The sequence below is a fragment of the Haliotis rubra genome, unplaced genomic scaffold (assembly GCF_003918875.1).
Source record: "Haliotis rubra isolate DU_JTF1 unplaced genomic scaffold, ASM391887v1 Scf43, whole genome shotgun sequence".
Lineage (NCBI taxonomy): Eukaryota > Metazoa > Mollusca > Gastropoda > Lepetellida > Haliotidae > Haliotis > Haliotis rubra.
Window position 1 is genome coordinate 1,098,032 of NW_025767113.1, and position 26,955 is coordinate 1,124,986.

General features: G+C 43.8%; 2 protein-coding genes across 2 annotated transcripts in view; one reads left to right on the forward strand and one right to left on the reverse strand.

Moving 5' to 3' along the window:
• Window positions 1-747: 747 nt before the first annotated feature.
• LOC124289006 (bis(5'-nucleosyl)-tetraphosphatase [asymmetrical]-like) lies at window positions 748-2,112 on the reverse strand. The gene is given in 3 exon segments (XM_046725602.1): window positions 748-1,485; window positions 1,488-1,628; window positions 1,877-2,112. Coding segments are annotated over 3 exon segments (456 nt in total). The 5' UTR covers window positions 1,995-2,112; the 3' UTR covers window positions 748-1,288.
• Window positions 2,113-2,408: 296 nt separating this feature from the next.
• The window catches only part of LOC124288998, a 36,028-nt gene continuing 11,481 nt past the window's right edge, over window positions 2,409-26,955 (forward strand). The window contains 6 exon segments of the mRNA XM_046725594.1: window positions 2,409-2,870; window positions 3,495-4,281; window positions 5,598-5,695; window positions 6,412-6,627; window positions 6,851-6,938; window positions 20,738-20,859. Coding sequence (XP_046581550.1) covers window positions 3,517-4,281; window positions 5,598-5,695; window positions 6,412-6,627; window positions 6,851-6,938; window positions 20,738-20,859 — 1,289 coding nt within the window. The 5' untranslated portion in view covers window positions 2,409-2,870; window positions 3,495-3,516.

The following is a 26,955-nucleotide window of genomic DNA, read 5'->3' on the forward strand; positions in this document are numbered from 1 at the left end:
ACTGCAATAGACGTGTTCAGTGTTGATGCTAACCCCATCATCCAGCAAGTACTACTGCAATAGACGTGTTCAGTGTTGATGCTAACCCCATCATCAAGCAAGTACTATTGCAATAGACGTGTTCAGTGTTGATGCTAACCCCATCATCAAGCAAGTACTACTGCACCCCATCATCAAGCAAGTACTACTGCAAGAAAGAAGTTGGCAATCCATAAAACTTGTTCTTCTTCTTGTTAAGACTTGTATTTACATTTAAAGTACCAGGATGCATGCCACCTTTAAACGTTTCTGCTCACTGTAAGATAGTAGTTTTGTGAATCTGTGTAGAAGTCCGTCATTTCTGCAACTTTCAGTCCGGTTTTCCATCACAGAACTGCTAGACCTAACACAAAGACATGTGGAAGTATGAGAGGCAGAATTTATGTGTTTGAAAGGGATGGGTTAGTTAAAAGGAACAACATCAGTCTAATATATATGATAATTTTGAAGCTAAGTGTACCATTTTAAAACATTATCACATGGTCTGAGAAAAGACTGTCGTTCTTTGTTTACACTGCATAGGCAGACCCAGAGAGAGTGAGGGGGGTGTTGCAGGGGTCCTGATCCAGACTCCCTTAACACTGTTAACCAGCACTGCTGTGTGTGTGCATGCATGCATGAATCAAATATTTTGATAGGTTTTGGTGTTGGTTTGTGGAGAGCTGTGAACAAAAATCAACATACTATAGATGAAAAAATACCACAATGCTATTGTAAAGATTTATCACACTGCAGAACAATGTAGGGAAGAGCATAAGAAGTATACAGCTTTTCACATCATGGTGGAATAATGAACAAGAATGTCTTAAACAATTGTTGTTGATAGAACACTTGGAAACACAAATTTTATGCATAACACTGATATCTATAGAACAAAAAGAAGACAGTTTAAACAGTTAAACAAAAACTAATGTATGCTGAAGAGGTGCCAATGGTTTCAGACTCATTAATGCAGGTGAAAGAGAAAATTAACATTTTGTGATGTTATTGGGATGAAAATCAGTCTGAACAAAAATAATATCATTGTTTTCAGAAATGCTGACCCTCTTTGACAATATGAAAGATGGTTCTTGAAAGGGCACCAAACGTAACTAACTACTAAAGATATTTTGGTGTGGTCTTCTCCCCTATAACTATACATGTATAATTCTTATATTCTGACTAAGAATAAATCTCTTTTTGTATTATTACATAAATATATGTATTGTTGGCTTGAAGCCTGATTACACAATAAAGTCTGTCTGTCTGTCTATTGCTGGTGTATTTGTTTACCTATATCTGGTTTAGATTCCAAGTAACTATTCACATCAGAAAGGGCATGTTGCATCTCTCTGAACCTGGCTGTGTCACAAGCTTCATTGATCGGCAACCATTTATACTCTGTGTGCTCTTCTGATAACATAACTGGATCGTCTGGCTTCTTCAACTCAGCAAGCCAGTACACAACCTTTTGGGCTTCCCTCGTACATCATACTTAAGTGTTTTCTGATAGTCTTCATAAATGTTCAGTTGCTCCTTTTTCAAACCTGCTTCCTCCGCTGTTTCGCGTAAGGCAGTTTCAAATTCTCCCTCTCCTTCATCGACGTGACCTGCAATTACAAATGGTTAACATACTGTTCCCAACACGAAGGGTTCTACACTAGTTTCATAGAGGGTTCTCCTGGATAAATATTATATATTTACGTAGTTACCTCCATACTTAACATGACACATTTTCAGGTCCAACAAAATACAAGAGGTCAATGTGAGCATTGTTAAAGTCTTATTCGTAATTTATTACAGAAAAGAAAACTTCTCATAGCTTTTATCATCTTTAGCATGATGATACACAACGTACCTTTTGGGGGTGTCCAGTGTCTACTACCATAAGACGCTCGCAGGAGTAAATATTGGATCTGTTTTTCAAAACGTCTAAATATGATAAAGCCAGCTGCAACTACAACGTTAGATGTCATGGTTTGATCATGCTCCTCGAGAGTCGTGCATATATCATATAAATGCTACAAACGCTGTATAAGGCAAAACAAACTATGTACAACTTCCAACACTGCGGTTCATTTGTATCATATAAAGCAAATAACATTCGTCACTGCATGGAGCTTGCAGGCTCGAGCCTCATATATTCGTAGAGAATTATAACAATGAGGGAAGTGTGTGTTTCGTATTATCGTAACCAAACCCGTAACATACCGATCTTTTAATAAAACTCATTTTAATTTTATAGAATTTTGTAAAATTAAAGATTTAATACAAGAAATGTTATATTGAAGATAACTTTATCATTATTTAAACTAACATGAACGTCAATAGTCGTTACAGTAATAGTATACAAGATTAGTTTAATAATTGTGTATTTTTAATGAAGTTATAATATATCGTGTATAGGTTGATAATTGGTCGAATTATTATCAAGTTTAAAATATGAATGTAGTTTATACAGACATCTCACTTACACGTTATCACCATCGGCGCGGAATTCAAAATGGCGGCTTGAGTTGTAAACAAACTAACAGTGGCGATATAAAACTTCATTTTTTATCTATATTTTAGAGTAGTGTGTTTCAGCCATAATAAAGTGTGCTCACTGTTTCTCTATAATAAATCGCTGAAACATTCTAAGACGTGCTTGTTGAATCGTAGAGGAAAGCATATAAGATTTGGTCCAATGGCTGAAGGCTAAAATAACAAGCCTAAACATGAATATCACTACATACAGTTCGATCATTCATTGTGTATTGTTAACTTCCCGTAGAAGATGGCCGAGGACATGTACAACACATGAGTTCTGTAACATGACTACCTACGGAGATACACCTAAAACTTAGTCAAAGGTGATTGTTCAAGCACTTCTAACTTCAGGATGTCATTGCAGTCAGTTATTTTAGGTTTTATGAACATAAAAACTTTGGCATCTTTCCAGGTCTGTTCGTACTATATCTACAGGAAGTTGGCTCAAATGATGTGTATGTCATCCTTATTAATAACGACTGGCACTGAAGGCATGTCACATTGATTATTTCTCTCTTTTTCTTTCACCATGATATTGATAACTATAGTGCACTGTCCCATGTGGTCCCGTAAGTTACTGGTATATGCAGTTATTAGTAAGTACAATTATTTCTTGTTAGTTTCCAAGGGTTGTCATTATATATGTTACTATTGGTAAGATGAAATGCAAAAATGACATGGTGTTTTGAAATCTACTTATTGTTTGAACTTTTGTCAAATACTGTTGTGTCGAAGTTCAAGGAACCTGCACAAATGCTTCAAGCTATCTGCGGTTTGGCACAATGCAAAATGATAACAACAGGAAAACACATTGACCAAACTTTTATTTCAAGACAAGTGTATGTTTGAAGGCACAAAGTTTGACACAACATTGTTTGACTGTTAATAGTATAATGTGGCTTACATTTCTTCTGGACAGTATTTAAATACATTAGTATCATTTGCAGAAACCAAACTTTCAAGATCAAAATGGGGACTTTATATGAGTGTCTTCGAGAAGCAAGATTGGAGAAATATTATCCAACTTTTCGTGCTAACGGAATAACACGTTCAGAGACTTTGTCAAGATTGAGTCTACATGATTGCACAGTAATGGGAATAACTTCAGTAGATGATAGACGTCGGATGACAGAGCTGATAAACATAATAAAATCTGTTCATAATGCAAGTAGAACACAAATCTCTGATCCACAACTATCAAGTAATATCTCCCGGAAAACGTCACAACCCAGGAGGGCGAGTAGAAGTCCCAATCCAGCAGCAGGACAAAGTGGTGTATCCCGAGGCCTGGAAGCAACAAGAGACGTCACCGTGACAGACAGAACACCAAACTTTTCTGCTGCCTCCTATGTTGATATGTTACAGTTACTGACAGAATCAAGTTCTGATGAATCTAGTGATGAAGCAGTTCAATCAGACGAACAGAATATTCCACGTCATGTAGCAAGACCTAGCACAGTTTCAAAGCAAACTCGAGGACAGGTAGAGAGAGTCAAGCACACAGGGTATAACTATGGCGTTCCTAAAGGAACACTAAGGACTAAGTCTAAACCAGCATCATCCACACCATCGCGAGGTGTGGAGGATAGGATTCGTGTTTGTGTGAGGAAAAGACCCGTATCACACAGAGAGGAGAGGCATGGAGACGATGATATATTACAGACTGAGGGGACAAATTCTGTTGTTGTTAATGAACCAAAGCAGGCAGTTGATCTCACAGCCTTCACTTTACAGGTAAATGAATATTTATTTATGAAAAGTATCCATAAACTATTTATTCAGAAAGTTATTTAATATTCATTGTGTAGCAGATAAAGTGGACAGTTAGTATGGTGATTAAGGACAAGGCATGTTTTGTAATTCAGAATTGCTGAAAATATATAGAGTAATCAAATGTTGTCATACCATTTTCATGATGGTATTAACCAGGGGGATTTCTCAGTAGATGAAAATATTCCTGTGTCAATTTTGAAGTCATTCAGGCCAAGGTTAAAATGAATAATGATGATACAAGAATTCCTGAACCTCAAGTTTGATAAATCTGACTGTTGTCCAAGCAATGAGTTGATGTGATGATGAGCCTCATGTCCTGAGCGGTCGTATTGTATAAGCTGATCTCATATATCCTAACTGCATCCTAAAAAACTCTATCAAAATGTCATGTCCGGTACATGAGCCAGACCAGCAACCAATGATCAGTCCTCGGTATTGGAATATCAATGAAAAGCTATTGAAGTACTTCAGTTAATCCTGTTTTTACACTCATATAATAAAACATTTTCATTGTATTACTGGACTTTTGTTTGTGATCTAGTTGAATACTTTCACTCAAAATTTCATTCAGGTCAATAAATTTATATTAATTGTGACAAAATCGTCTGTCCCTCCAGAAATTATAACCTCCATTCACCTCATTTCATTCCTTTTTGCATACCTTGACACTGGTATCAATGACATGCATGTGATCAGTGTTCAGGGATTTTTTTACGCCAAGACTTCAAACAACCATAAGATACAGTGCACAAATGGGAATTTCCTCAGAAACCCTATTCCCTGGTGTTAATACATGTATACTAATGTTCACAAACCATTTAAACTGCAGAGAGGAAACTTTGCAAGTATACAGAATTCTGTCAAACCATACAGCTCTGATATACAGACTGAACTAGGGTGTATATAAGCATCAAATGATTTAAGATACATTTTGGGTGAAATATCATGAAGCTTAGAGTGATTTCAAGTTATTCATGGTTATGATGTTTCATTCTATTTATTTCATTGGTGAGGGCACAAATTCCCAGCCATCTGAGGTGCTATAATTTGGTATGTCGAGTTGAGTTCATTGGGCAAGCCACAAACCTATGATCATTGTTTTAAATCATGGTTTGCTGTGATTTGTCAACATGATACCAGTACTTGTAGCCTTCACCAAAGTGGTAGGTGTCTGACACATCTATCCCTCAGCATTAAACATTAAAGCAGCATTAAACCTAACTCACTTTTTCATGATGAGTTTATGGAAATTATTTCTAATTTTGTTTCTGTTCCAGCATGAATTTTTCTTTGATGAAGTATTTGATGAAAACTGTTCCAATGAAGATGTATATGTGCGAGCTGCAAGACCTTTAATCAACAGTGTATTTAATAAGTAAGATAAACCATGTTCTTTTTAATTACTTTCAAAGCAAACAAATACATGAAAACTTCATTTGACTAGTTGTGGGTAAATAGATGTTCCTCACTCGTTTCTTATCAGTCATGTTGATACTGTCAATAATGTCTTTTAGTATTACTGATAAAATGCACCTGTGTCCATCATAATGGTGTTAAACACTTAACATGCTTTTCCAGGGTTCATATCTATAACACAAGCTATAGAGTTGTTTGGAATCTATTTGACGAGTTCAGATACAACTAATGACACACTTCTTTTTAAGTTACTTTGTCATCAAATTAAGCATGTTTATTAAACATGACAGATCAACAGAAATTATTATCCATATTGTAAATATTATATTCAGAAATGTGGAACCTTTGGCCAGAACAATACACAATACATTTATGACATAGAGTCAAATATCTTGCATCCAAGTTTGTTGAGATAAGCACTCACACATAATAAACGTCTACAGATTTGTGTGAAACATCAGGCAGTGTTTTTACAAGCAAGCAGACATTGCATCGCCAAACAGACTTTATTATATATCATTTCATAAGTCATTTGTTCTTTATTGCACTATTTAGAATATTGCATAAGGCCTGAGAAATATCTAGGACACCTGAAAATAATATGCTCACGAAAACATTCTTCAAATTGTATGGATTTCAGCATTAAAGATTTTTCCGAACTTGTTTTCCCCACAGTGGTAGTGCCACCTGCTTTGCCTATGGTCAGACTGGGGCAGGGAAGACCCACACCATGATGGGGAATGAGAATGTACCTGGATTATACCTGCTGGCGTCCACAGACATTTTCTCCATCATTGAATCCAAGCAGTATGGGGATGGCCTCCATGTGTGGGTCAGCTTCTTCGAGATCTACTGTGGCCAGCTCTTTGACCTCCTCAACAGGAGGAACAGGTAACAGTTTGTTTCATTGTTAGCAGTTGTGGGGGAGGGTTTTGATAGCCACTGTATGATATTAGATCTGATATTAATATAAATATTTAATATCTCTTTAAAACATTAGTTTGTTTCCCACAAACGTACTGACAGATCTTAAACATTGTGTTAGGGTAAGTATTTGACCTCCTTTAGTTGTTAGTCACGAACATTTTTTAAGTCTGGTCATGTTTATTTCTAGACTCCATGCACGTGAAGATGGCTCTAATCACGTGTGCATCGCAGGACTGATGGAGACTGAAGTCAGTGATGTAGCAGGGCTTGTCAAGGTAGATTATACTATAGTCCCTGAACCACGTTTTTTCCCTACTGCCTAGTTTACCCTGCAATGCTAAAGCCATAAATGAATCTAGCCTAGATCTCCATCTCACTATGGCTCCTATTCAATTTAAACAGGTTTATTTGTTATTATCAAAAATTTTTAACTTACCTTACCATAGGTCTTATGCATATTACCTCAAGCTCCCTTAAAGAGATCAGACAGTCGTTGATTCGCCATTCTATAGAACGGCCCCCTCGTGTATCGACGAGTGTACAGGCAACGGAAGTGACGTGATCTCCCCTCCCGCGCAAGCATGGTCCATCCAAAATCACTTTTACTTCAAGCGTCTTGCTTGTCAGACGTTTTTGTTTCGCTAAGTTTTCAGACACTTACTAATAGATTTCAGATATTAAAGTTATTGGTATGTATGTTTTTCTATCTTATGTCTCTTCTCTGTGGGTGAAGAACATAATTTACAAGTAACTTCACTTACCTGGCTACCTCGTGTTTATGTTTTTCACTTCGGCTTGGGGTGTGTCCCCACGTTCCGAGTTTTTTCCACGTGGCATGTTTGGGTGTTTTGATACCTCTAGGGTTCTTCCACCTTCTGTTTCATGCTTGTTTTTGTGTACCTCCTTTTTTCTTGCCTAATTTGTGTGTTTTTTCACGCTTTTTCCGGCTCAGTGTGGGGGCAGCCATCTTGGTTGTTTACACGACTGTCCCACTTACTTGGGCGTGCCCATTCTTGTGGGAGGGGTGCTTCCATTTTTTCGTCTGCAGGGGTTGTTTCTAGGTTTTTTACGTTTCACATTTGTGTGTTACAGCTTTTGGTGTGCATGACCCGGCAGTTTTGTTGCATCTGCAAGGTGCAGAAGTCTGCCAAGGACCCACACCCCTGGTGCCCAGACTGTCGCGACTGTTGCCTGTTCCATTGTGGCGCTGTCACTTTTGTACTCGCTGTCCGTCGCAGATTTCAAGGCCTACCTCAGCTAAGAAGAAACGCTTGTCACAGCGGAGGAGGAAAATGTCTTCCCCTGTTTCTTCTGTGGACTCGGTCTTCTCCCCTCGTCGCCCGGTCGGACGTTCTTCTCCTGTGATAGATCAGCCCGTCCACCCCTGCGCCTCGTTTGCTGGCGCCTGAAGCCAAAGCGCTTCGTCTGGCGCCTTTGTTGACCTATCCCACCCGGACGCTTTGTCGCATCCAGAGGTTCAGAAGTTGCCGGACGCTCCTTTTTGCGGCAGCTGCGGGCCAAACTAGCACCGTTCCAGCGCCGTTGCCTAGCTTTGTCCCTGCGCCCGGCGCCTGTGGCACCCAGATTCTCCAGTTGCTGACTTGTTGCTTCAACCAGCGTCGATGCCTCGCCCGGCAGCCCATCGCGGACGCCGGGCGCCTATGCCGGCGCCGACGCCGACGCCGCGCTGGCCGACGCCTGTACCGGCGCCAGCGCCAGCCAACTCCGGCCTTTGGCGAACTACGTATCCCCAGGAAGGCTACAGTGTCTAGAGAGGAGAACCTACAACGTCAGTTAATGGAAGAAGCGTTCCCGGCGTCAGGGCGCCGGCGTTCCCATCGTTCTCGGCGATCTCGTTCCAGGTCTCCTCGGCAGCATCATCGGTCTAGGAGTCCTCGTCTTAGTTCGGATACTTCTCTTAAGCTGTCGTCGGTCTGACTCAAGGTCTCCGCTCTCCCGTGCGTTCCAAGGATAGGGAGCGCCACGGATCACCGATGCGTGGTAGGCGATACCGTCGGTCCGTTCAAGGTCACCTCCTGTTAAGCGCTTGCCGCGGCGTCCGTTCCCGACAGTTACTTTGAGTGCTGCTTCTCAGTTGTCATCGGTCGCCCACTCGAAGCCCACCGGGTCAGCGATTTACTGCTCCTACCGTGTCCTGGGAGGACACTGAGGAGCTATTTTCTCCGATTATAATGAGGAAATGTTGCAAGAGGATGATGATGATGGGGGCACCTACCTCCCTCTCTCTGCTGTGTTCGACTGGATTGCCGACAGACTGCGGATTGTCCTTCTCCCTCTTCAGGTTCGGGCCGACCGAAGGCTATTCGGTCTTCTCGGAGTTACTCCTCCCGCCTCACCCGATGGTGGCCGATGCTGTGGCTTCTTTGGGCGCTGATTTTGCTACTTTGTCTCTCAATACCACGATAAAGGCTCCTAAGTCACGCCAAAGGAGACTATAAGATTCATAGTTTGGATTTTGCCGATGGAGGCGCGGCTCATGACGAGTCCCTCAAAGCGCTTTATCGGCTTCCCCACAGGCATCCTACCGAGTGCAGGACTCCAAGATGTTGGCCATTGATGCAGAACTCAAGCGGATGTTGAAGCCGGTATCAGCGTTGGCCTCGGCAACCGGCTGCTGCTTGGGATCTGACGGAAGACAACACGTCAAGGTTAGAACATCTTACCACCCTGTTTCAAATGGCAGGGCAAGGTGTTGCATGATTTGCTGGCGCACCTCCGGGGCTCTCTGGCCATGACAACGGTTGTTCGGCGGATGGGTTTCCTGGAGCCCTGTTCTTGGCAGGAAGAGTTTAAAGGAAACTGTTAAGAGCCCCTTTAAGCGTCTCGTTTCCTCTTTAATGGCGGCATTCGAGGTGTATAAGGAACATGCAGAGCTTACCAATCACGGAGGTTTCTTTGTCTCACGTTCGAAGCTTTGAGTTCGGCCTTTAAGAGGGCAGATCATCTGCAAGGGGTAGAGGCAAAGCGCCCGTTACGTCCCGAAGAGACTCCGTCCCGCGAAGCCTCTGGCAGAAGGGCGTGGCCGTGGCAGATCGAACCTGTTTTTCAGCACCGTCAGCAGGATCGTCCCGGGACCCCCTTCGGCGCCCGGCAGGTAGTAGGGGGCGCCCTTGCTTCGGTCGCTGAAGTTGCGACCCAACACGACTGGGACCTCCGCCCCAGTCGTGCGGTTCGTCCCTACTCCAGTAGGCGGGAGACTGGGGATCTTCTGGCCCAATTGGACAATCCTGGAAGACCCGTTTATCACCAACATTCTCAGGACCGGTTACAAGCTGCCAATCGCCGTGTCGCCGCCTCTGACTTCAACGCCCCAGTCACGTGTGTATGCTCCAGACCAACAGTTACTGCTAGCAGACAGCATCCACACTCTGTTACGCAAACAAGCTATAGAGACAGTGCTAGACCCCCGACAGTCCCCGGGGTTCTACTCACCAATCTTCCTGGTTCCCAAGAAGGACTCAGGGAAACTACGCATGATTCACAACATGGCAGTTTTCAACCACCTTTATCTTTCGGAACCGCCTCACTTCCGCATGGTGTCCCTGGAACAGCTACGAGCCAAGCTTGCGCCCAGGGTCTGGTTGGCCAGCCTCGACCTTCAGGATGCCTACCTGCATGTGCCCATTTACCACCGTCACAGAAAGTACCTGAGGTTCTTTTTCAACGGGTCCCACTACCAGTGGAAAGTGCTTCCATTTGGAATTTCCACGGCCCCGTGGCTTTTTACTCGGATTACCTCGCCGATCACCCGGTTCCTCCATCTCAGGGGCATCGACTTCGACCCTTATATAGACGACTGTCTCATGAACCACCTCGACCCTCAGTTGCTTCGCAAACAGATGCACTTTGCCATTCATCTCTTGCAGCAACTGGGATGGATTATCAACATAGACAAATCCCACCTGGAGCCGTCCCAGGAACTGACGTTTATAGGAGGCCTCTTCCTGACACATTGCGACCTTGTCAGGATTCCGCTAGATCGCTGGAGAAAGATTGTCAGTTTCGCCAACCGAGGTCTATCCCAGCCGCTCGTGCTCAGGGAGTGGCAGTCCCTCTTAGGTCTCCTCACCTCAGCCCAGGACTTGACGCTCAGAGGTCGCTTGATGCTTCGGCCGTTACAGCGCTTCCTGTTGCCTTACATCCAGGCGGACGACCTTCAGTTGAGGTTCCTTTTGCCCCTGCATCTCCACGCTTACCTCCGTTGGTGGACTGTCGAGTCGAACGTCTGCGCAGGAGTCTCCTTGACAGAGTTTGTTCACGATCACGAACTGTTCGTAGATGCGTCTCTTCAAGGTTGGGGTGCTCACCTCAACGACCAGACCACCTCGGGGCTGTGGTCAGGCACCGAGCTAGGATGGCACATCAACAACTTGGAGCTGCAAGCAGTCATTTTAGCGGTTCGACACTGGGTGCCTCTGTTGCGGAACACCAGGCTCCTGATAGCGTCGGACAATTCCACGGTGGTGTGGTTGATTCACAATCAGGGAACGACCAGGTCCAAACAGTTGTTGGAGCAGACGTTCCAGCTGGCCAGTCTCCTGGACGACAATGGCATCAGCGCCAGAGCCCGACACATCCCAGGGTGCAAGAACGTTTTGGCAGACGCTCTCTCAAGGCCGGGCAAACCGTCTCCAACAGAGTGGATGCTACATCCAGAAGCGTTCAAACTTCTTTGTCACAGTCACGGCCGCCCTCTGATCGACCTGTTTGCGACTCGCTTCAACACACAGCTGCCGTTGTACGTGTCTCCGATTCCAGATCCAGCGGCATGGGCGGTCGACGCCATGTCCTTGTCGTGGGAGGGTCTGGACGTGTACGCCTTTCCACCACCAGTTCTGTTGCCAGCGGTAATAGCAAAGGTCAAGCGGACAGAGACGATTCGTCTGCTTTTGGTCGCGCCTTGGTGGCCAGCCAGAACCTGGTTCCCAGATCTGCGCCGTCTCGCCGAAAGAAGTCCGCAACAGTTACCAGACTGGCCTCACCTGCTCAGGCATCCCCACAGTCGACAGTGGCATCCCGATCCGACTCGGTTTCATCTGTGCGGTTGGATCATCTGCAAAAGGCGCTGAAGGCCAAGGGCTTCTCCACGGGTGTCGCCAAGGTTATTGCTCGTGCTCATCGAGTCTCCACAAGATCACTCTATGATGATAAGTGGGTTTCTTTTGAGAAGTTTTGTGCACAGAAGTCCAAGGACCCGTTGAAGGCTTCTCCTCAGTTTATAGCAGAGTTCCTTCTCTTTCTTCGGAAGTCCCGGCGTCTCAAGGGCAACACTATAGGAACTTATTTATCGGCTCTTAACTCCGTTCTGGCGGTCAAGTGCGACAAAAAGATTTCCAAGGTGCCAGAACTCATCGCCGTCCTCAAAGCGTTTAAGCTGGAGGACCAGAAGGCAAAGCTCCGTCCTCCGGCTTGGGACCTAAACGTCGTTCTTCGTCATCTGAGAGGTCCCCCTTATGAGCCCTTGGACACGGCTTCTTTTGAGAACCTCTCCAGGAAGACAGCCTTTCTCTTGGCCCTGGCCACAGCAGCTAGGGTTAGTGAGATCCACGCATTGGATGTCACCAGGGTGCGTTTTGAGCAGTCACGGCATGGTCTTGTTCATCTCGGACTGCTTTGGGATTTCGTGGCCAAGAACCAGCTGCGGGACAACCGGATAGGATCTTCTCCATCCCTCCTTTGTCTTCCATTCTAGGACCTCCGGCTGAGGAACAGCTGCTTTGTCCCGTGAGGGCACTTAAGATTTATATTGCCAAGTCATCTTCCAGGAGGCAGTCTCGTAAGAGACTGTTCATCCCGTTGTCTTCTGTGGCCAAAGGTGAAGTTAATAAGAATACGCTTGCGCTCTGGCTCCGTACTACCATCCTGACCGCCTACGATGCGCAAGATCTGCCTCATCCTACAGCCACTAATCCGCATGAGATTAGGGCTCTGGCATCCACCATGGCTCTCCACAGAAACTGCACCGTTCCAGCCATCATGGAGGGTTGTTTTGGAAGTCCTCTACTGTCTTCGCTAGTCATTACCTGCGGGGATTTGGCCGTCCGAGGACGTGGAAGGTCTTCAATCGTTTGGTCCACTGGTGGTTGCTCAGCAACTCACCCATCCTACCGCCCATTAGGTAACTACTTCTTCTTACCTTCTGGTCTTCAGGTTAACTTACACTCTGGGTGTATTTGTTTTCCTTAGGGTTGCCTTTAGTTACTATCTGTCTCCTGTTCCAGGCCTTCTCGCGACAGTCTGGCGATTCAGTAGTTTCTTCTGGTTTTCCCTTGGCATGTGGGTTTTTCGTGGGACGGTCCTCTGGAGCCCGACACCGCCGTCCTACTGTCGAATCCATATGCATAAGACCTATGGTAAGGTAAGTTAAAAATTTATTAAAATCTAAATATTTTAGATATTTAAATACTTACCTTACCATAGGGCGGTAACTCCCTCCCAACGCTGGATGCTCCTCCCCTCTCTGGGCTCTTCGGACCTGGTCAGTAAAAGTGATTTTGGATGGACCGCGCTGCGCGGGAGGGGAGATCACGTCACTTCCGTTGCCTGTACACTCGTCGATACACGAGGTGGCCGTTCTATAGAATGGCGAATCAACGACTGTCTGATCTCTTTAAGCGGAGCTTGAGGTAATATGCATAAGACCTATGGTAAGGTAAGTATTTAAATATCTAAAATATTTAGATTTTAATAATTATATATATTCAGAGACTGAGCGTTAGTCTAGGTAGATTACAGATAACCTACTTTCAACAACCTCGTGATGTATGTGCTATATGCATATGATATACAAATGCTATACCCTGATTTATAGAGAATACTACACTAGGTCTCATTACATACGAATTACAGTGAAGCCCCGTTAGTCCGGACTCCGATAATCCGGATGTCTCGCCTCCCGGGCGATTTCAGATTGTTACCAATCTATGCCTATATAATTTGCCTCGATGATCCGGAAATTCGGTTTCCGGAACCGGACGGTAAGTAGCTGTCACCAATCAGTAAAATAAACAGTAAATTGCTTCACAGTCCGGACGCTGTAAGTCGTGTTCACGAACCGTAACATCACCTCCCGGCGATGTTTACTTAATTAACCGGCCAACTGGGTTGTTGTTTTAATTAGACATTAAAAGCTCCCGACTGAAGATACTGTACATTTACACTTTGATTGACACCACAATACAAAGGTGGATGACAAGTGAGCTGTTTTGTGATTGGTTAATGTACTTCGACAGACAGATGCGGTCACATGGACTTAAAGTGATTTTGCTTTACGACAATGCTGCAAGTCACAAGTGTGCTTGCTAACTTTGCGAAATGTGACCAAATACCACGTCTCATATTCAACCGATGGATGCAGGAATAATTCGGACATTCAAGGCATACTACAATAGATCGCTTGTTAGACATTACCTCACCTGTGCTGAGGAAGGACGTGATCAGACACGTCGGATCAACATGCGGATGTCACTCGGTAAAATTATTGATGTGATGAATTAAGCTTTACATTAAATGCTTATTTGTTGTATCCAGATTCGTGTCGTTTTTGTAATAGTGAGGGAAGCAACTTGGGTCTTGATTCAGTAGTCCGGACTATTCGCAATCCGGACGAATTTACTGAAAAACGCAACCGTCCGGATTAACGAGGCTTCACTGTATACGAAACGAGTGTCCTTCCTATGGTATCTGACCGAGCGAAAGCGAGGACAGAAACCATAGGAAGGTCACGAGTTTCGTATAATTCGTATGTAATGAGTCAGAGTGTGGTATTTTATTTATTACCCATGTCTTACATGCATTAAGTTGACAAAATAGCGTATTTTTGTTATTGTTATGGTTTCATACCGAAACCGGTTTCATAAAGAGGTGCGGCAGAATGTCGTTCTGTAGTACACTTTTGCATGACGTCACACTGTAATGACGTCACTTTGTCATTCTCGTCTGTCCCCTTGGTAACCGACGTCACGATGCATGTCACTTGTCATCGCCTCTCGTACAACCTCCTACAGTAAACTACTCCGTAGCACCCCGTTTCTTGGTTTGCAACTGCTTGACTCGGCTAACATCACTGGTGGAGACATTGCATTTACGTTTTGCAACGGATATGATGTCTCAGTTCGACTCACAATTAAACAGCCACACGGCAACATTCGCAATATTTACATTCCCACAATGCAAAGTTGTAGAATGAATGAATTCACGTGTTTATTATGAATGAACAAGTAGTTCCGTCACGACGTGACCTAACTGAGAGGTCATCGGTTATCCAATCAAATCGTAAGAATCTCAGGTCAAGTCGTTACGACACAGGTCAACGAGATACGACACTCGTGTGACGTACAAGATTAGTATGCAACTATCCATACGTTGACCCCGTGGGTAATAAACAAAGTGATCATAATTCATATACTGTAAAAGGAGAAAATTTTGCGAGCAGGATATTTTTACGAACTTTGCGCTTGTTCTGACCTCGCAAAAGTTTTAAGACGCAGAAACGGCAACGATTTTACGTGGTTCTTTGAAACTTTATTCCATATTATACCATAATATAACATATTTAAAACAATGCAGCATACTTAAAACGTATTGTCTCTAAGCACTATCCTTTATTAGAACATTATCAACACTGTCTTCTCAACGATTCACTCAGTCACTTGCCTGCAGACATTTTGTCGAGGAGCCCGGATGCTCACCAGCCACGCACAACAGTCTCTTTGTTTTTCTTCACTTGGTCATAGCTGGACACTCACCATCGAGCATGGATCGGCTTCATCACACTAATCCTTAAATCAACATGTTTGTCGGTCTTGTCCTTCAAATTCTTTGTCACGCAGTCAGCGTACCGCTGCGTGAACTGAGCTTTCATGGCTGTCTTGAACTCAGCATTCACTGACAAGTCCATTGGTTGTAGCTCGCCGGTGCAGCCAGCCGGAACGAACTTGACCAGGAAGTTACGTTGTTTTAACAACTTGAGGAATGACTCGCATCGGTGTGCAGTGAAAACATCAAAGATGACAAGTGATTTCTGGCGTAGTGGCAGTTTGAGTTCTTTCTTGATTCCCTTTATGTAAGTGACAAGCACATGATCAACGTAATCCAACATGCTGTTTTCATTGCTCAAGTGATTGGGAGGGTGGGTCACGTGCCATTCTGATGGAAATTTGTAGTGGGCGTGGCATTTGTCAGTCAGGCCTTGGTAAATTATTTGTGGGGGTAAGATGTCTCCGCTGGCTGTACTGCCAAGCAATAATGTTATCTCTCATTTGTCCTCTAAGCCTACAATGCCGACTTGTTTAGATCCCTGAGAAGCTACGGTCCAGTTGGAAACCTGTACAATTTTCACTCCAGTCTGATCAAAGTTTATAACCAATTCCGGTGGAATTTTGTTCTTAGCCACTGATTCCCCCACATCAGAAATGAACTCTTCCTTTTGTTCATCAAAGTTGATTGGCAGTTTTCTGGCAGCTTTCGTCCCCTTTCGTTTCACGAAACCAGTACGTTGCAAAAATGATTCTGCCCAAGATTTTGTGATTGAGATAGGGCCACCGTTTTCAGCCAGAAGTGATCGGTTTTCGTAAGTTACGATGCCTTTTGCTGTAGCCACAACAATGTTATTGGTGATGATTCCCCCGTTATCACGAATGGAATGTACATGTTCTCTCACAAGTTCATCAAGTTCTCCTAAGAACGAAGGCCGGCCTCGTCGTTTGTGAACAAATTCCTCAATGTTTTCAGTTTTTTCTGCTGACATTTTGGCCATCTCCATCTCCACGCTTTCGAACTGTCACAAACTTCAACATTTTCCTTTGTGTACAGTTGCGCTGATAGCTCGAAATTTAACCATGTACTATAACAACATTATGACACTGAGTTTACCAATCTCGCTGAGTTCATCTCGTTGACACTTCTAGCGTTAAGAGGCTTAATTAGAGATAGTTTTAATCTAGTCTCTTTGATCTGCTTTAGTCCCCTTGGTCGGCTTAGTTGAGCTGAGCGTAACTGAACAGTGTTATATTTCCTCTAACACCAAACACACACCAGCTCCATCTATTGTTGAGGGCATATGGAAAACATGCGTCTTGTTCCAGTTGACCATGTGACTCCCAACTGTCGACCATGTGACTCCCTACTGTCGACCATGTGACTCTTACTGTCGACCATGTGACCCCAACTGTCGACCATGTGACCCCAACTGTCGACCATGTGATCCACAACTGTCAACCATGTGACTCCCTACTGTCGACCATGTGACCCCCAACTGTCCACCAGTGTCTCCCAACTGTTTTCATTCTCTTTCTTGTCACCTAAGGGTGTAGACATCCTGTATTAGAGAGAACAGGGTGCTACCTGAGCTGTCTCTCCTTACATGTGCTGGGTGTCTTGGGGGGATGTTTTTGAAGTACTTTCCCCTTCCTGAAAACTGAAAGGTTCTTGGATTCTAGAGCGAAGCAAGGGTGCCTGGCTTTTTAGCTTGAGTCATTTGTTCTTTGATGAATGATACAGTATGAAATCACATCCTTGAAAATCTGTGAACCAACTAGACTGCTTGTGAAGTATTCCACTCCTGGATGTAGTCTTCCTACAGACCAGAGGAATCTGTGGCCACCGTCAGCCATATGTGGGATGTATATTTATAATACTTATCTCACACATTGGATTCCCGCCAGACCAGCCCCACTTGTAGATTACTGGGGTGGCTCCGGGCTCCAAGTCAAGAGAAGGAAGCCAAATTATTGAGTGACATGGATGACTGGAGCAAGATGCACCCATTGTATGAACATGTGGTTATGACGACTGCCTACAACAATAGAGTTAGCTGGGTGGTGTTCTGTTAGAAGAGGCTGAAAACTGTTTCAAGTTGTTTCCACTCCAAGGTCATTAGATCAAAAGAAAGTGCATAACAGGAGATAGGATAAGTAGTATGAATATACAATGTATAGTTAAAATTTGTTGGGTTGAAATAGTAATGAACACTACACACTTCCTACATTGTGCATGTATTTTGTTACAACTCAGTCCTCATGTAAGTGATAGAAATTCAGCAAATTTTAATGGTAACAGCAAGTTATTCACACATTAAGATGTGACTTGAAGAGGTGGTTTGGTCACTGTTGTGTAGGGATATATTTGTTTTGGGGTTCAGCAGGTAGAAATTGTGATCATAGTTTAGGGATGGAATCTACAAACAATTGAGGTTGATTTGTTTTTTTGAGTAATGGAGAGAATAACCAACATGAAGGTCAAAATTACAGTTTATCTTTTCACGGGAATTAACATCAGAGATGAGGAACTGCATGACATTAAAATATTAACCATAATTCCTCTGCCTTGTTAGTTCCTCTGACCTTGTTAGTTACACTTACCTTGTTAGTTACACTTACCTTGTTAGTTCCTCTTACCTTGTTAGTTCCTCTTACCTTGTTAGTTCCTCTTACCTTGTTAGTTACACTTACCTTGTTAGTTCCTCTTACCTTGTTAGTTACTCTTACCTTGTTAGTTACACTTACCTTGTTAGTTCCTCTTACCTTGTTAGTTACACTTACCTTGTTAGTTACTTACCTTGTTAGTTACACTTACCTTGTCAGTTACACTTGTGTCAGTTACTCTTATTATTAGTTCCTCTAGTTAGTTCCTCTTACCTTGTTAGTTACACTTAATACCTTGTTAGTTCCTCTTGTTACCTTGTTAGTTACACCTTACCTTGTTAGTTCCACTTACCTTGTTAGTTACCTTGTTAGTTACACCTTGTTAGTTCCTCCTTGTTAGTTACCTTGTTACTTAGTTACACTTACCTTGTTAGTTACACTTACCTTGTTAGTTACTCTTACCTTGTTACTTACCTTGTTAGTTACCTCTTACCTTGTTAGTTACACTTACCTTGTTAGTTACACTTACCTTGTTAGTTACCTTGTTAGTTCCACTTACCTTGTTAGTTCCACTTACCTTGTTAGTTACACTTACCTTGTCAGTTACTCTTACCTTGTTAGTTCCTCTTACCTTGTTAGTTCCTCTTACCTTGTTAGTTACACTTACCTTGTTAGTTCCTCTTACCTTGTTAGTTACACTTACCTTGTTAGTTACACTTACCTTGTTAGTTACACTTGTTGTTAGTTACACTTACTTGTTAGTTTGCCACTTACTTGTTAGTTACTCTTACCTTGTTTTACCTTGTTAGTTACACTTACCTTGTTAGTTCCTCTCTTACCTTGTTAGTTCCACTTACCTTACCTTGTTAGTTACCTTACCTTGTTAGTTCCTCTTACCTTGTTAGTTCCTCTTACCTTGTTAGTTCCTCTTACCTTGTTAGTTACTTTTACTTAAGTTCCTTACCTTGTTCCCTCCCTTTACACTTACCCTTAGTTACACTTACCTTTAGTTACACTTACCTTGTTAGTTACACTTACCTTGTTAGTTCCTCTTACCTTGTTAGTTCCTCTTACCTTGTTAGTTCCTCTTACCTTGTTAGTTACACTTACCTTGTTAGTTCACTTCTTACCTTGTTAGTTCCTCTTACCTTGTTAGTTTCTCATCTTGTTAGTTACACTCTTACCTTGTTAGTTAGTGTTAGTTCCTCTTACCTTGTTAGTTCCTCTTACCCTTGTTAGTTACTTACCTTGTAGTTACTTCCTCTTACCTTGTTAGTTACACTTACCTTGTTAGTTACACTTACCTTGTTAGTTCCTCTTACCTTGTTAGTTACTCTTACCTTGTTAGTTACACTTACCTTGTTAGTTCTCTTACCTTGTTAGTTACACTTACCTTGTTAGTTCCTCTTACCTTGTTAGTTCCTCTTACCTTGTTAGTTACACACTTTACCTTTCCACTTACCTTGTTAGTTACACTTACCTTGTTAGTTCCTTTACCCTTAGTTCCTCCTACTTACCTTGTTAGTTACACTTACCTTGTTAGTTCCTCTTACCTTGTTAGTTACACTTACCTTGTCAGTTCCTCTTACCTTGTTCCTCTCACTTACCTTGTTAGTTCCTCTTACCTTGTTAGTTACACTTACCTTGTTAGTTCCTCTTACCTTGTTAGTTCCTCTTACACTTACCTTGTCAGTTCCTCTTACCTTGTTAGTTTGTCCTCTGTTAGTTACACTTACCTTGTTAGTTCCCTCTTACCCCTCTTACCTTGTTAGTTCCTCTTACCTTGTTAGTTACTTACCTTGTTAGTTCCTCCTTACCTTGTTAGTTACACTTACCTTGTTAGTTCTCTTACCTTAGTTAGTTCCTCTTACCTTGTTAGTTCCTCTTACCTTGTTAGTTCCTCTTACCTTGTTAGTTCCACTCTTACCTTGTTAGTTACACTTTACCTTGTTAGTTCCTCTTACCTTGTTAGTTACACTTTGTTAGTTCCTCTTACCTTGTTAGTTCCTCTTGTTACCTTGTTAGTTCCACTTACCTTGTTAGTTCCTCTTACCTTGTTAGTTCCTTAGTTTATCTTGTTTAGTTACCTACCTTGTTAGTTCCTCTTACCTATTGTTAGTCCCTTGTTAGTTAGTTCTTACCTTGTTAGTTCCTCTTACCTTACCTTGTTAGTTCCTCTTACCTTGTTAGTTACACTCTTGTTACCCTTGTTAGTTCCTCTTACTTGTTGTTAGTTCCTCTTACCTTGTTAGTTACACTTACCTTGTTAGTTCCTCTTACCTTGTTAGTTACCTCTTACCTTGTTAGTTCCTCTTACCTTGTTAGTTCCTCTTACCTTGTTAGTTCCTCTTACCTTGTTAGTTACACTTACCTTGTTAGTTCCTCTTACCTTGTTAGTTACACTTACCTTGTTAGTTCCTCTTACCTTGTTAGTTACACTTACCTTGTTAGTTCCTCTTACCTTGTTAGTTACACTAACCTTGTAAGTTCCTCTTACCTTGTAAGTTCCTCTTACCTTGTTAGTTCCTCTTACCTTGTTAGTTCCTCTTACCTCACAAACTATGAGAGTTGTAGATGAAGAACTTCCATATTACTTGCTGGCACTGCCAACTGACATAGGCTCCCTTTAACTGTCAGAAGCCATTGTTTCTAATCCACTGTTAGCCCTGTTGTTTTTCTGTTTTGTACAGGTCCTGGACTATGGAAACTCTGTTCGAAGTAAAGGTGCCACAGGGGTGAACCCCGACTCATCCCGCTCTCATGCGATTCTGCAGCTGGAGATCCGAGACAACACCGACCACAGGGTTGGCAGGTCAGACTTATAGACACCATGTAGAATGTGTCACAAGAGTTACACTCATGTTGCAAGATTGTACAACGTGTTGCCACAGTTACACTAATATTTCATGTTGCAAGCTTGTACACTGGTTGTCATTGGTACACTAGATTCTTTTTCAGAAGATATCCTCCTTGGGGTTCTTAGCATTTTTATGTCCATTAAAATTCCAACGACAGTTGTAACTATATTTTGAATAAATATTTACAAATCAGGAAAGTTCCACTCCACTTATTTTCGTCTTACCAAGAAGGACGGAGGGTTTACACCCATTCTCAGTCTCAGAGGGCGAAACAAGTTGATAGAGGTACTGTCTTTCAAGATGGAGACACTGCGCTCAGTGATCTCGTCTGTCAAGGCAGGGGATGGAGTAACGTCAATCAACCTCAAGGGCGCATACCTCCATGTTCCAATGCACCTTCATTTCAAGCAGTACCTTCGGTTCTCCTTTGATGAGAAGAACTACCAGTTTCATGTTCTCCCCTTCAGCATTTCTATGGCGCCAAGGGTGTTCACTAAATTGATGCTGATTCCAGCTCAAGTTGCCAGATCGCAGGGCAGGTGTTGTCACCTGTACCTAGACGACTGGCTCCTCAGGACTCTAGCCGAACAGTTGAGTCGGGAAGCCACACAGACAGTGTTGGACATTCTTACGAAACTGGTCTGGATTATCAATCTCAAGAAGCCAGACCTTGTCCCTATGCAGGATCTGGTCTTTCTTGGAGAAAGATTCAATACCAAGCAGGGCCTTTTCTCCCTGTCTCAGAACAGTATCGCCAAAGTCCAGAGGGTAACTGATGAGTTTCAATAAGGACATGGATCCAGTTGCTAGGAAACATGCCAGCTACTGTGGATGTAGTGTAGCGTGCGCATTTGAGGATGAGGCCCATACAGCATGTGTTGGCATTCAGAGAGCTACAAGAAGTTTCTTGAGAGGCTAGATTCCTCACCTTCAGCGGTGGACCGATGTTTGGATTCTCTCCAAGGGTCTCCCCCTGAAGACCCTAACGCCGTTCGTCTCGATTCAAACAGATGCATCCCCCACGGGCTGGGGAGGTGTTCTGGGTGAGCCTTGGGACTTTGGTCCGTGAACAAGGCCAGCCTGCACATCAATGTGCTGGAACTGAGAGCTGTCAGGTTGGTGTTTGAACGCTTCGTGGAGCAGGTTCGGAGTCAGGTGGTCTGTCTCGAAATGGACAACCAGACAGTGATGACCTATATCCTGAAGCAAGGTCGTCTCTTTTACTCCACTTGTTGAGTTGGAAGGTGGTGTTATTTGTGGTGGTAAAGTCTGGCAGACGGGTCGGCGATATTCATACGATGTCCGCCGAGCCCTAACTGAGTCTTTCACAAGGACAGAGTCAGTATTAGACGACGATTTTGAGTAATTTATTCTCTGTAAATGCTCATTAGCTTGGGACTTTCTTCGACCCCTGACCCTTAGTTGTGCCCTCACCTGTCGGTGTTGGAGGTCATGTGACTGGATAAGCACTATCTTAATCTAATTTTAGATTGGGGAATTCCACTTGACTTGGGGTTCGACAGAATGCCACTCCCACCTCTAATATATAGGAGTCTGTCTGCTGCTTGTAAGTACCCCAAGGAGGACCTCTTTTGAAAAAGAATCGCACCAACCTGTTGAGGTTGCTGATTCTTTGGAGAAAGTTGTCCTCAGGGTACAGCAACCCACCTCCCCACATTCTGTCAGATCACGATCAGCATGGAAAGTGATTAGCGAGGTAACAGTGACCTTCTCTTGGCTGCGGGCCTGGCGGGGCCCTGCAGGGGGTGGTCGAACAAGACAAAAACAAGTTTTTTGTTTTGTATATATGTCTTATTCAAAATATAGTTACAACTGTCGTAGGAATTTTTAATGGACATAAAAATGCTAATAAGTACCCCAAGGAGGACTCTCTTCAAAGAATTTGCAACCTCTACATGTTGCAAGCATGTAGAAGATGTTGCCATAGTTACACAAGAATTTCATGTTTTGCAAGCTGAGGGTGTCAGTATCATATGTCAATGTATTTAAATCAAGTTAACCAGTGTTTCATAGACAGAAGGATATGTTTTAAAACATGTTTATTTTTTAAACTTATCTTATCTCACGGCTTGCACCTCTATCTCTTGCTTCGACACTGAGTGGAACGACTGTAAACATTTTCCTTTGGCCTCTCTAGTTCCATCGCCCATGTATTCCGTGCTACTCTCGCTAATGGACAACTTACCGCAATCCATACAAGGCATGCAGCATGCTCCCCAGCAACCCACGTGGCCACTGCTCTCTCATCATTCACTTTCTCGTTGCGTCCCTGGGCGGACGTAATTGTAAACTCTCAGTTCCCTTCGATGAATTCTCCATTATGGGGAAACCTGAAAATAAACGCAAGCACAAGTTTTGCGCACAGTGTAAAAAGCCTTTCACCAATCTTGACCTCACAGTTTCTTGTCTTCCTGTCTATCTGAGGAGGATTTAAAAGCATACTATTGGGTATGTTCCTGCTGTCTAGTAGACTGTGCTAGATATACCTCTTCAGAATTGAGTCCTTCTTCGGTTAAGAAACCTCGCCTACTTTCGTTCCGAACCAGTCGAAATCCCCTCACTCGGAGGGGGAGGATTTTATGGCCGCCTCGTCCAATTCGTACCTCTCAGAGGATTTGAGGAATTGTTGGGTACTCACTCCTCCCCCCTATGACTGGGGCCTCTAGGGCTGTAGTAACACCTGTCCATCCCTATGACCGCTGCAGCCCCTCAGGATTTTCGGATGACCAGGGAGCACCCTGACAGTCTAGATCTCCGAATCGATCCTCTCATAGCCTCTCACGATCTCGTTCATCTGGTCAAACTTCTGGCCGTTTTCATCACGATAGTTCGTCAGATCAGGCTGAACTGCTTCGTACGAACCTCACCGAACTAAACAACGCCATCAAACTGGTTCGTCTGATCGTCCTGTTTCCGGCCATGGTTCGCCGAACTCATCCGAGTATCATCGCCGAACTGATTCTTCAGTACGGAAGGGCTCATCTCGTTTGTCCGAACCAGTTCACAACATCTCCATACTAGTTCGGCGGACCGAACTGAACCTCATCAATCGAACTTGTTCATCAGGTCGAACCAGTTAACCACACTGTCATCGAGCGAGTTCGTCAAGCCGAACCGATTCGCCGCACCATCGCAGATCGATCCGCTTTGCCGAGGTCTTCCCAACCATATCACTGAACTGATTCGTCACCACGTTACCGAACTGGTTCAACAGACCGATCTGCTTCATCTCAACCCTCCGAACCACACTGCTGAACTGGTTTGCCAGACCGAACCGGTTCGTCACAGCTTTACTGAACTACTTCGTCATCTCGAACCCGTTCCCTTCGGCATTATTGTTCCAGTTCGCCCTACCGAACTGCAGCTCATCAAACCAATTCATCTATTTATCATCTCCGTTCTAGTTTGTTTGGGGCGGAGGGGTAGCCTAGTGGTTAAAGCGTTGGCTCGTCATGCCGAAGACCCGGGTTCAAATCTGGTGTCCCCCGCCGTGATGTTGCTGGAATATTGCTTAAAGCGGCTTAAAACCAAATTCAGTAAGTCAGTCTAGTTTGTTTGGCCGATCTTATTCACCGCACCCTACCGCTTCTACGGATCGAACTAGTTCATCCATCCTTACCGCACCACGTCAGATGCTTCTGCGGTTCGAACCACTACGGGAATACTACAACGAACTGGTTCATGAAGTCGAACTGTTTCGTATCAACTCTCTACTTCGCCTAACCATTCGGATCCATATAGAACCTTGTCACCTAGCTGTTCTGGGTATTGTTGTATTGACTGGTTCTTTTTCCCAGCCATCAATTCGTCTGCACTAGCCGACTTCGTCTCCTACGAGACGTCATCACAACAAATCGATTCATTACTGAACATGTTCACCATGCCAAATTTATTCACCACGCTGAACCGGTTCTCAAGGCCGAATCCAATCAATTTACTGATCCCGTTCATAAGACTGAATCGATTCACCTGCTCGAGACGGATCTTATCACCAAATCGACTCACCACGTCAAATCGATTTACACAGCTGAATTGATTCACTCATCTAGATGATGCTTGGCACTTGCCGTTCTGACGATCCCAGATCTCCAAGACTCCTTCCGTGACCGGTGCTCATCTCATTCCAGATTTAATCTACCATCCGATCTTCATGTTTGATGATTTAGTTCAACAAATCTACCCTTCGGCGCAGATATTAGCTCTACAACCACCTGTTTGTGCATTACTAAATAAGCTTGCTATCCAGGAATATTTTACGATGCTTCACGAAGTCCTGTTACTACAGACTACTCATAACCGCGTTATGGTGTATCGCTGGGTGCAATCATGGCTTTGTTCGTCATCTCCTTCACCCTTTCTTTTACATCATCAGCAAGCGTCTGGGCAGAGGGGTCAAGTTTCTGTGCATGGTACCAGCAGTGATGTCTTGTCATGTAGCTAGCATCCCTTAGCCCGAATTTTATGGGTTGTGACTCGCCCGGTTAACCGAAGACAGGGTTGTCCGGATTTTTGCCACTTTTGCATTGTGGGTAACGTTTGCAAATGGCGGACTACTGTTTGTTTACCGGAGATTTTTGTGACTATGAAGTGCCCTGACAGACTTGTCTTGGTCGCACGAGTCGGATATCAATTCCAGCCTTTAATTGCCAGTAATGAGGAACTGGTAAGGGTGATTGTGTCAGGATTCGTCAGCCAACCGAGAGAGTCTGCTTACCGAGGGTGTCGGACAGAAATGCCCGAGAACCCTTTGACTTTGGCTAGGGTTACTCGGTTTTCTACTTTAGACCAAGCACTAAGTTCAGAGGTCACTGCAGCTCTGTCCGGATGGCCCCAATGTGGTGATCTACTACCTACTCCATTAGTACTGTCATGGTAGCTCGACTATTTGAACGTTCCTATCTCAGGAGATATCCCTTTGTCATTGGCAAGAGTTAATAATAATAATAATAATAATAATAATGCACATTTATAATGCGCCTTTTCCACGCCCTTAGGTATGCTCAAAGCGCTACAAAGATGAAGATGGGTGAAGTGATGAGAAGTATACTGAGAAAAGGTGGGTTTTCAGTTTTGCTTTAAAACTATCAAAACTGTCAGAGTCTTTGATGTCATATGGAAGAACATTCCAGAGGGCCGGTGCTGTGTAGGAGAAGCTGCGGTGTCCGAAAGATTTCAGTTTGTAGGAGGGTATCACAAGAAGATTCTGAGAGTTGGAACGGAGACTGCGGGCAGGTACATATGGGTGAAGCAGGTCAGAGAGGTAGGAAGGGGCCAAGCCATGGAGACATTTGTACGTCAGGGAGAGAATTTTGAGTTGCTAAGCCTCCTCACCTCAGCTCAAGCCTTCACTTACAAAGGACAACTTCGGGCCAACAACCTGAAAGCACTAATCCACCTCCTCACTTCTGGATGGTGTTGATCAACCTACTGCGGACCATTATGAAGAAGGGAGACTTCCTCATCAGCCTCGATCTTCAGGACGCCTACCTTCACGTCCCGATACATCCAGAGCACCAGAAGTACCTTCGCTTCATGTTCAATGGGAACCATGAATTCTTAAGTCGGGAGTTAATACTGACTCAGAAGCTTCAATTTATCAGGGCGGTCTTCAACACCCGCCAGGGGATGCTTTTTGTGCCCAAGGACAGGTGGGTGAAAATCCAGCGTTGTGTCTCACCAGCATTGTTTCTGGCAAGGACTCTTCACCAATGACTTTCGCAGGGCTACTCCCGTAGAGTAGCTACAGTTATTATGGCTGGGCATCGGACGTCCACTCACTCATTATACGCCGATAAGTGGAAGAGATTTGAAGCTTATTGCAAGGCTAGAGGAATTCAGTCTCCTACTTCCTCCGCTGCTCAGGTTTGAGCGGAAGAAACATGGCAAAGTCTTCCTGGGTCTCCGCTGGGACTTCATCGCAAAGAATCAGTTCACGGGACATCTGGATAGAATGTTTACTATTCCACTACGCATTTTCCTCACCGCCTCTCAGGATTGGCGACGTTTGCGGAAGCGTGTTTTCATACCCT